This window comes from Hypanus sabinus, chromosome 6 (assembly GCF_030144855.1).
Source record: "Hypanus sabinus isolate sHypSab1 chromosome 6, sHypSab1.hap1, whole genome shotgun sequence".
Lineage (NCBI taxonomy): Eukaryota > Metazoa > Chordata > Chondrichthyes > Myliobatiformes > Dasyatidae > Hypanus > Hypanus sabinus.
Window position 1 is genome coordinate 32562247 of NC_082711.1, and position 11157 is coordinate 32573403.

At 42.6% G+C, this 11157-nt stretch overlaps 1 protein-coding gene across 2 annotated transcripts in view; it reads right to left on the bottom strand.

Moving 5' to 3' along the window:
• adarb2 (adenosine deaminase RNA specific B2 (inactive)) overlaps positions 1-7056 on the bottom strand; it is a 794386-nt gene extending 787330 nt beyond the window's left edge. For both annotated transcript variants that reach the window (XM_059971913.1, XM_059971912.1), the window contains exon 1: positions 5065-7056. In XM_059971913.1, the coding sequence (XP_059827896.1) occupies positions 5065-5164 (100 nt within the window). In that variant the 5' untranslated portion in view covers positions 5165-7056. The remainder of the gene's footprint in view (positions 1-5064) is intronic.
• Between the last annotated feature and the right edge of the window lie 4101 nt (positions 7057-11157).

Genomic DNA, 11157 nt, shown 5'->3' on the forward strand with positions numbered 1-11157 from the left:
TGTAACAGTTTCTTCCCCCAAGCTATCAGACTCCTCAATACCCAGAGCCTGGACTGACACCTAACTGCCGTATTGTCTTGTTTATTATTTATTGTAATGCCTGCACTGTTTTGTGCACTTTATGCAGTCCAGTGTAGGTCTGTAGATAGTGTAGTTTTTTTCCCTCCAGTGTTGTTTTGACGTAGTTCAGTCCAGTTTTTGTACTGTGTCATGTAAACTATGGTACTGAAAAAACGTTGTCTCATTTTTACTGTGTACTGTACCAGCAGTTATGGTCGAAATGACAAGTGAAAGTGACTTGAAGTGAAGCAGGGCAAGGTGAAACGGCAAGAGTAGGAATCGTTTGGATTTCCAAATTAACACCAGAAACTCCACATGCACTGGTAAAAGCCATGTAACAAGTCTGACCAGGGACCAGACCAGGCTGATGCAGTGTAATAAAAGATGGTGACCTACGGAGCAATTAATGAAACTGAACGGAACTCCACTCTCTCGATGGTCCTTCCTGTATACTGTAGTCAGTACATAAAATTTAGGTTTAAGGTTACCACAAGAACAAAATCATTCAACCCCATTAGCTCCTTGTGATTTGTAAGCTCATCCGGATAGCTTCGGAAATGTCACTCATTTTGATTTGATATTTACTAATAATTAATTGCACAGTGAAGCATTTTTTTTAATACGGTCGCAGCTTAGGAACTACGGCGTTTTGGTTTAATGCTGGCCCCGAGATCCAGGCCAAGGATTGAGACGGAGAATTTGAATTTCGTCAATTAACTAAATATACCAGGCACTGAAAGGTGGTATGCTAAATTTACAAATGTCTATTTGGAAATGAGCTCAGCTTCCCGTTAACAGGCCCGGCCTACATGTTACTCACGTTAATTGCACCTGAAAGAACCGGCTTGTGTAATAAACCAGCACAAGAAATGTTTCAAGAGGGTAGCACGCCTACATCTTCTAGAGGACGATTGAGGATGGGCCACCCAAACCCGTATTCTGAATGAATTAGTTCCAGCACGGAGCTTTGTGTATTGGGTACGCATATTAATAATTCACCCTAATGATTTGCTCTCCATTAGGTTACTGAAGAGGAATGATTGATTATTGTAATGGCGTTTCTCTGCTCCCTTGCAAAGCTCCCAGCTGAGATTACAATTTTAACAAAATCCCATTTTAACAGGACCACCTCTATCTCTGTTCAGAAAGAAAGCAGCTTGCAAGTGTTTATCTGTGAAAGAAAATCGCACCTCCTGAAGTAACCAATCCTCTAAAACTAGCCTGCTTCTCACTTGTTAGCCGCACGATTTTAAATTGCGCGAGGAGTGTGAGGTTTAACTTTTTTTTTGAGGGGGAGGGGAGGCTGTTCAGATCTTCACGCTTCAGTTACTCTCTCCGTCAGCAAGGACGCGAGATGATTGCAGTATCTCGTTACTAGCATGGCGGGAAGGTGGCCTTGTGCAGCTCGAGGTTGCGCCAGCAGCACCCCCCCCCCCCCCCACCCCGCATTACTTGTTCAGATGGAATTCAATTCTGCCATCAGATCAGCCAAGGAGCAGCAAGCTACGCACTGACAGCAGATTACAACTATTTAGCCAAGGTTCAGAGCATGAAAACGTTGTCCTCAATTTACTAGGCCATGCTCCACCACCGGAGAATGAAGACAGAATTAAACACTTAAAAAAAAATAATGCTAATTTGCTTCTTTGAAAGATGGGTAGATTTATTGTGTACACCTGCAAGTGGTTAAAGACAAAGCTCATAATATGTTTAACATAAAATAAGTTTTGAAAGGAACACGAATCCTACATTTATTTTGAGTGGTTTCCTCGTTACTTTTTTTGTGGGCTGTGCAAACTGAACGAAACATATTAACGATTTGACCCATCCACCTGCCATTCACCCGCCGGTCTCGAAAAGCTCCCTCTCCCCAGATCCCCATTTTAAACGCTTCTTAAAACCCACTTCAATGATTTTGATTGTTCTCTTTCAATAACTCCTCTCGCCTCCATGAGAGCTGGTCTGCGCAAAGGCCAAGTTCTGCTGATAACTCCACGCTGGGCTCCTCCTGATGTTTGCTTAATTGGTTCGTCTTTTTGCTATCAGTCTCTTCCTCCGCCCCGTTCGTTTCTTCCCCCCACCCCCGAACCTCCCGAAGCACCGAAACACTGGCTCCCCTGAATCTTCTTAACCCTGCACCCCCCCCCCCCCCGGGCCACCGATATCTCCAGCCTGGAAATGCTGGAACTCCTATTCTCAAATCTGGCGTTTCCTGCATTCTTCATGGAAAACGGCATTCTGGCAGGGGGTTTCTCAGGTGAGTGGAGTGATCACGCAGTTTATACAGAGGGACTAATCAGCCATGCGAATATAATCGAATACGCATTGGGTTGTAGGTCTGGATGGCTCGCGGAGAAGTTACAGGGCGAGTGAAGGGTTAATCCATTCCGGTATACATAAAAAGAGATCATCACAGATAGTGCGAGTTTTGCTTAAGTACGTCTTGTCTCTCTCCCCCCACCCCCACACCCCACAATCTGCAATTAAAATTAAAATCTAGATTGTTACAGCAGTAAAAAGAATCAACTGCCGAGAATCAATCAAGGAAAGGAGGAATTCTAAATTGTTCACAGCAATCCACGAGTGTCCGAATCACTTCGCACTCGTAAAGAATTGAATTGTTTGGCACGGAATTGCCATCTCCAACGTGGATATCACCAGGTGATGTTAGGGACAAAAGGGGAAAGTGTTGAGCACGAAAGCATACCCAGACCGGGCACACCATGCCGAGATAATTTCACTTATGTATTTTGAGCTCAGCCATCGTTTGCTAATGCCCTTGATGCAATCTCAAATTGCTGTCATTACACGGATCACTGAGGATGAAGGGCGACGATGAAAGCTTGGTGGAATTAGATGAAGGGTGGATTTTAAAAAAAATCAATTTGTTATCATGGAATCCACACGATTTTCTATTCGGCTGTTAGCAGAGGGTGTCGGCGATAAGGCTCAGGAGGCGGCAGGGGTAGGGGATCACTTCTGCCGGAGCTCAGCTGGCCCGACTCTGGAGAGAGGCAAAGAGCAACGTCGCTCAACCCAGCGAAGACGAAACAAGCCCCTTCCCACTGCCGGAGACGGACGGACAAGCGAGCTGAGCAGCCAGATGCCATTTCTCAGCGGATATTATTTACCCCAACCCCAGACATACAACTCGAAGGAAAGATACACCAATGTTCTCTGCTCCGGTGCTGAACTTCCAGTACCGTTTCTACCCATTTATTTCTTTGTTTTCCGCCTCGGTTCCTTCACTCCTCCGACCTCCGCTGTCCTGCAGGAATTTGGCCAGTGTTATCTTTTCGCTTTCGAGTTAACCTTGCTCTTGCCGACCCCGCTATTACCCTCCCTAGGTACTGTCATGCTGTGGAACAATACTGCTACGTTCTCTTAGTTCCACGCTGAATTACTGTCACTAAATGCGTTCCGCCCCTCTGAGCTAATAGTTGGACACATTAATTCAGGAGTGAGGATTTCGAATCTAATTTGACCTCAACCCCAGAAGGGCCGAACTGCCGGAAGATTCATTTTCTTTAAAGTTTAATGATAAAAGTGCTGGTCATTCATTTTACTGAGCAGCAGAAAATTGCCAGAAAGGTTTCAAAACACCATTGAACTTTACATACGAAATGTCCTTGGAATGAGCATCAGAAAAGACGACTACACTAATTTTAGCTCAAAATGCAAGGACAGCGGTCCGAAGTTTGAGAGATTGTTACTTGCGTTGTAATGAAATTCCTGCAAATCATGGCGCTTTTCTACCTTTAAGATCAAAAATATTTCAAAACGTTTTTTTTTGTCGTTATCCCTTTGCTAGGTATTGCGAGTGAATACTGGAACAATTTCGCCCCGGGGTAGCACCGCGTAGAATGATGAAAATATTGACCAATTATGCTAGGATCATTTCAGAAGCTAGTTTGTTCCTGAAATCCGACTAGTACTTAAAAAAAAAACTTCTAACGGTGAAAATGAGAAGAACTGCTGGGAGGAGTGCGAAGGAGGTTGAATACAAGAGCAGGTTTGAAGTCGGCACCAGTGCAGTTCTTCAAAACAAATTCTCAACTGAAAAGATAAACTGCAGGAACAAACAAGTTTTGTGTTATGCTGCGTTTCCATGACAACCGTGTGCTGGTGTCAAACAGGGAGTATTTTGCGATTTGATTTTTTTTTGGTTAGTTGCTGCCTGAAGAAGCAACAACAATAAGTACAACAGCGGCGAACTTCTTGGTCAGCAGTGAGTGGGAATCGTTACACAGGTTGCTTGGAATGACACTTCATTCAGAGCGGCGTGGTAACTGTGCATTGGCGAGGTTCGGCTCCAACTTGCCCGCATCAGGCCTCTACCGGAATCACTTGTCAGGAAAGATTCTCACTGGCAATTTCCACGTTACAATCGCTGTTGGCAACTTTAGCCCGGTCAGTTGTCCACGCCTTTGTCCAGTGCTGTCCGTTAAAAGCGCATATCCCTCAGGTGCAATCCCAAACATGTCAACTTCCACAAACAACTTGAGATTTTAAAGATGGATTATTTTGCACCGTTGCCCTTCGAGCCCGCGAGAAGAAGGGGGCAAGGTGGGAGTGCCAACTTCTGGTAACCGGACTGTCTACGTCTATCCCGCACAATCACTAGCTGTCATCTGAAAGGAGCGATGGTGTACAGGCAAGATATAACTGCTCTTAGCACGTGGAATGTGCTTTATTTAGTACCTCGACACAACCGGATTGCTCCGCGGGACACTAAATAATACCGTTTATAATAAGAATGGAAAATATCCAGTCAAAAACAACCTCTAATCTTGGCGTCTTTCCTTGTAATGCAGTGACCACGCCGTCAAAACCTGGAGAAACACTATGTTCTTCAATTATTCATCAATTACACTTTTAGCTACCGTTACTGAGGAATATCCCCATTTAGAAACGTAGAGTGGCGACAAGACCCACTATCACTTTCCCGGGCGGCATAACACAGCCCAGGACCGAGCCGTCACACATTAGGGAAGAGCATCCTACCTTTCCTCTTCGATCGCCTCCTCCTCCTCCTCTTGAACTTGCATTTTAGCTGGCTGCCCGGAGTTGCCGAGCCTCTGTTGCTCACCAGGACCGATGCCATCGCAGTAGGTCTGAGAACACGCTGCTGGTTCAGAGTGCCTTTAAATGCGTCGCTCTTTCCTTCGTCTCCCTCTCTCCTCCACTCCAGTTTCCCCTTGTCTATTGATCGCGAGTCACTTGTTCCCACCTCCCTCACACTTTCAGCCCTTGCAGCGCTCTCCCTCTCTCTCTTTCCTTTTTCCCTGCCAACCCTCTGTACCTCTGTTCTTGAGCTGTCCTCTCCTCACTAAAGCACTTGGGTGAGCGAGGTGGCACTGGCTCAAGCCGAAAAACAAGCGGTCCTCGGGCGACCCTTCAACGTTGCCACCTCCACCTTGTCCTGCCGGTCTTTGAATGCAACAATCCTACTTTCTCCTCTTCTATCAGTCTCTCTCTCTCTCTCTCTCTCTCTCTCTCTCTCTCTCTCTCTCAGCACCATACACTTTGAAGTCAATCGTACAGGGAAGCCTGTCTATTTGCTGCTGCAAATTATAATTAGATCCAATCATGACCGTCTCTTGGCTGTGACATCAACGGTGACCAGCTCCCTCCCATTCCAGTAGCACACCCCCACCCTCCACACACCTTGCCCTCCCCCACAGGCTCTCCCTGTCAATGCAAACTCAGCTCCCATTTGTGTGATGGATGCCCCGGAACTGACAGCTACACTGCAGGGAATAAAACAAAACAATTCTCTCCGAAATCTAAGACAACGTTTATGGGAGAGACATATTGCAAAAAGGGATTTCGGGACCTCCCCCTAATAACCTTATTATTGCATCGCACTGCATTAATCAACGTAAAAGGCGCTTTTACTTCTGCACACAGGGAACAAATCTTATAATTAATTAACACTTAATTATAACCAATAGAACCTAAATATTTTGCACATTTTGGTGCAATTTCAAGTAATCGAAGCTTCCTTACTGATCAGAAAAAAAAGTGTACTTCGTCTCTCTTTTGGGTCCCTGTATATTTCCAGTGACCAAACAGCAAAGCACATCTGCAGGATTATTTTGATCTTCCACATGCCCCCCCCCCCCCCACCTCTCTTTCACTAAATCCTACTCAGAGCTGTGCACGGATGTATGTGTTTGGAAAAAAAAATGTGCGGGAAACGTGTAGACCTCTTCCTCCGCTGACCCGGCATAAACCTGGGAGGCAAGCATTGTGCCGCTCTTCGATGGTTGCGGTTATTAGGAGTTGTGGAGCCAAGACGGGAAGTTGAAGTTTAAAGTCCACATTCACCACGATGACATTGAAAGACAGAACAGACTCCAGGGACTGAATGCCTACGTTATTACGTCAGCCAAGTTCAAATTTTGACGCGGCTGGGTTAAATGTTCCAGCCGTCGCCTTCACTTTCACAGACGACTGGATGGGATTGGTAGACCCGTCGACCCATGTATTAAGAAGGAGAATTTATTACATTTAGCCATTATAATAAAAAAAAGCCCTTCCTCACATCTAGCCGTTAACTAGTGACTTAGTTACATCTCCAGTATCTACATTGACTATTATAACACCGTGAGGAAATTTAAAAAAATACTAAGAATGCAACAAAAACATAGAATAAAAGTCACACGTGCTTTGAACCCTCTTCAGAATTGAAGGGACTGGTGGTTCCCCCCTGCTTGTATTAATAGATATGCTTTTGATTAATAAAGTATTGAAGTAGAGATAACTCTTAGTCTGACATCAGATTCATGTTTTACTTGTTTTTACATGATCTCTTTGTCAAATCTGTTTGTGTTTTCTTTTAAATCTATGATTTATAATGTATTAGAAGATTGTGGCTCATATGATTTATAATGGCACAATGTGGGAATTTGCGCTTGTCAGTTCTGTCTGAAGCAATAAATGGTTCCTGTGCTGGTTAAACATCTCAGCTGAGGGAGGGCCACTGACACTGAAGAGGAGTTTTTTTTTATTAGTTGATCAATAATTACTGATGTGCTTTATCAATCATGTTTCAATGTTGCATTAAAATGGATGCATGTTTAAATTGCATCAAGTTGCCATCTTTGCTTGCTCATTTCTACATTTGAAGAAATTTCAAAGAGTATTGTAGAAACAAAAAGAAATCAAACTAAAATTAAAAATTCTTACTAAATATTGTGTGGGAGTTCACATAGCAATAGAATCTGTTAGAACTGAGATTTCATGGTTTATCATGCAATAGTTCCTCTTTTAAATTACATTCTCATCTTTAGTTGGACTGTCAACTTCATTATATAATTTAGGTGATAGATAAAGGATTTGACTCTCTGCCAGATTTATGCCTTAAAGATTGCCCATTCCCACTGGCTGTTCACTCACAGATCTTCAAATCATGACTTCACCATTGGATAGCTCTTAGTTATGTGTGAGGTGATTTGTGAGAATGGATATCCCAAAACTGTGGACATGGAAAGCAGATTTATACAAATGTGTGGGCATTGTAGTCTTCAATATTGTCAAGAGATTAATTCACTGCCTGTTGGTAAAGTAGAGGCCTTGGCTTGCTTCCAAATGAACATTGAACCACGTCTCAGCTCAGTGGTAGACTTGTAATAGGCAGTCTTTGCTTCTGAGTTAGAAAGTTACAAACCCAAGCTACACTTTAATAACTTAATCAAGTTCTATTCACATAGTGTGTCAAAAAGCCCTCAAATGGGTCTTTGAATTAGATGATAAAGGGAACTCTTGCAGCTTTCTCAGGTGCACACCTTGTGTCCTCACTCCTCAGAGTGTTCTCATTGCTCTGGTCTTCAAGCCAACATGGAAACCAAGTTGAAAACATAATTCAGATGTTTGAAACCTGAAATAAAACAGAGTATAAATCAGTCAGCACCTGCAGTGGTAGAATAAGAATCAAACTGCTTATTGCTATTTGTTGAAACTTGATGTTTTCCAATTGAATGCAATCTCTTTTTCAACTAACTCTTTTTGGAAGTTTTTCGTTGGCTTGACATACTTGAGGCCAAATTAGGCATTCCATGAATGTAAAGCTCTTCTCTTTTTGAGGCACTTAGATTTTAATTATGCTTTAATCGCTGTTCCTGGTAAGTTTTGTGGGTGCATGGTCACACAGTGCCCGAAATGCTCCCATGCACATAGCCTTTGTTGCTGTGCAGCTGGAATAAAGATGGATGAGAAACATTTTATGAATTGTGGAAGATTTTCATTGCATTTCATTATACCCTTCAATTAATAATTACAATCAAATGTATGTGATTTTTCAATTTTCATTCTAAATATTCATAGTATGCATATTACAAAAAAAAATTAAAGCGCCACACAGTTCTCAGGTCATGTAAAAATTTTCCGCTCAGAGCAATGATTGATCCGCAAAGTGGTAAAAAAATTAAAGGGAATGTTGGCTTTAATTATGATTTTAATTATACTTAGTGTATTGCAATCTACTACTAACAGTTACTCTCAGTAGAATTATTGACTGCTTCCTTAGTTTCCTCCTGCTCCTTTGCCTCTTCTCTCAGCCATTGTCCTAACTTTCAATTTATTTTCAGTTTGTGTTTCTCTTTTACCCTTTGTGTTTGTGTGCTGCAGAGTTCAGTGCAGAGACCCTTTTAGCTTATGATATATAATATTGCTAGGAGGTATAATTAGTAAGTTTGTGAATTACACTTGTAAAAGCCATGTATTCTCTGTTGCATGTTTATTGTGTTTATTATGGTAACAAAACACATTAGTGGGGGCTTGGTAAAAGCAAAGGGAATAAGTTACTTATTCTTTCTTATTTCATGGCAGTTTGTGTCTTGGGGCTGGTGGAGGTCATATCTTTGCTGACTGCTAAGATAGAGCTCAATAACGTTTAATTTTATGTTTGCTAATTGTTAATAAATGATCAAAATAATAAATACAACTCACTGGAGCTGTGGCTGTGTCACACAAGTCTATACAGTCACAGGCAGGTAGCAATTGTTTTGTTTCTTGATTTAGGATCACTTTTTTTGTCGTTGCCACACCCACGTCAGTGGAGTTGTGGGAAGCTAAGAAGTTTGTCTCAGGGTACAGCAAGATAAGGATCAAATGAAAAGTTGGGTGAAGCTGTGGTAGAAAGAATTCAATCCCAGGAGGTGCGAGGTGATGCATTTTCGAAAGTCACATATTGATAAGCCTTGCACAGCAAATGGCAGTGCCTCTGTAAGAAACAGAGGGATCTTGGAGTTCAGGGCCATACTTCACTGAAGTTGGCAACTCAGGTAGGTAGTGTGTGAAGATGGCATCTGGCATGCCTTCATAAGTTGGGATAGGATATTAAAATTAAGATATTATGTTGCAACTTTACAAAATACTGCTTAGAGTGCACTTGGAGTGTTGTGTTTCATTCTGCTTGCAGCACTATGAAGGATGTGATTGCACTGAAGAGAGTGTGAAGGAGAATCATAGGATATTGTTTGGATTAGAAGACCACAAACATGAGGAAAGCTGCAGATGCTGCAAGTCCAAAGCAACACGCACAAAATGCTGAAGGAACTCAGCAAGTCAGGCATCATCCATGGAAAAGAGTAAATAGTCAACGTTCCAGGCCGAGACCCTTCTTTAGGGTCTTAAGTTGGTTTACAATAGTAAATTGGTTTACTACTGTCACTTGTACTGAGATGCATGGAAAACTTGTCCTGCACACCGTTCATACAGCATACATTTACTACAGCAGTGCATTGAGGTGGGTCAAGGTAAAGCTATAAATGTGACATCTCAGTTTTTAAATTCAATGCCACAACCAATAAAGGCAAGCATGTCGCATGTCATCTTTACTACCCTATCCACTTTATTACTTTAGGGGTATTATGGACTTGTTGTTGACGCGTGGCCTAGTGGGCATGGCATCAGACTAGTAACCTGAAGGTCACTGGTTCGAGCCTCAGCTGAGGCTGCGTGTTTGTGTCCTTGAGCAAGGCACTTAACAACACACTGCTCTGTGACGTCACCGGTGCCAAGCTGCATGGGTCCTAGTGCCCTTCCCTTGGACAACATCGGTGGCGTGGAGAGGGGAAGGTCTGCAGCCTGCTCAGGCCTGCGCCCTAGAAATGGTCTCTCGAGACTGACGGATGCCACCACCACTATGGACTTGGACCCCAAAATTTCTCTCTAGTTCAATGCTTCTAAGTTTCCTGCCATTTACTGTAAATTCCCTTGCATTTGGCCTCCTAACGTGGCTGGGTTTTTACTTTCCTTGGACAGAAAGAGCGGTCCAAGGAGCTATGAGGCATAGATTATTTAAATCATCAGAGCCTTTTCTCATGTTAGTGGTAGCAAAGACAAGAACACGCATGTTTAAGGTGAGGGGAAAGAGGTTTTGGTGAAAGTTTTTGTTTTGAACAGAAATTGGATAATATCTAAAACTTTCAGCTAGAGGAGGTGGTGGAATCAGAGAAAAGTCACTTAGGTAGGCACTTAAATAGGCGAGGCACAGCAAGATAGCAATCTAGTGCAGATAAAAAGGATTAGTGTAAATGGGCAAAAAATTTGGCATGGATATGGGGAGCTTTTAGTACTGTACAGTTTTTTGACACTGTGACTCCTCAAGGCATGACTCTAATAATACATTGCATGAAACTGCCAATGTTGCCAAATCATATTGATTGGACAACTCAAATTGGCAAGGGCAAATTTAATGGTGAATTTATAGACTTCATAGAGCGAGGATGTGATTTCTATTTTAGAAAAGTGTGTTGAGGAATCAATTCTGGGGAGGCTTTTCAGATACGATATTGTGTAATGAGATCTGATTAATTCATGATCACATGGTAAAGGACCCCTGAGGGACGAGTGATCATCGAATGACAGAATTTCAAATCCAAGAGAAAGTTTGGTCTGAAGTTTGTATTCTAAATTCAAATAAAGGCAATGTGAGAGAGTTAGCAAAGTGGTAGACCAGCAGTGGCAGACATTTCAATTTCAGCAAAGTTTGATTCCATTAATAAAGAAAAGCTTTTGCAAAGGATGTACAAAGGAGATTAAGACCCATATGGCATAGGAGCGGAATATGGCAGTCAGCTCAAGTCTGAT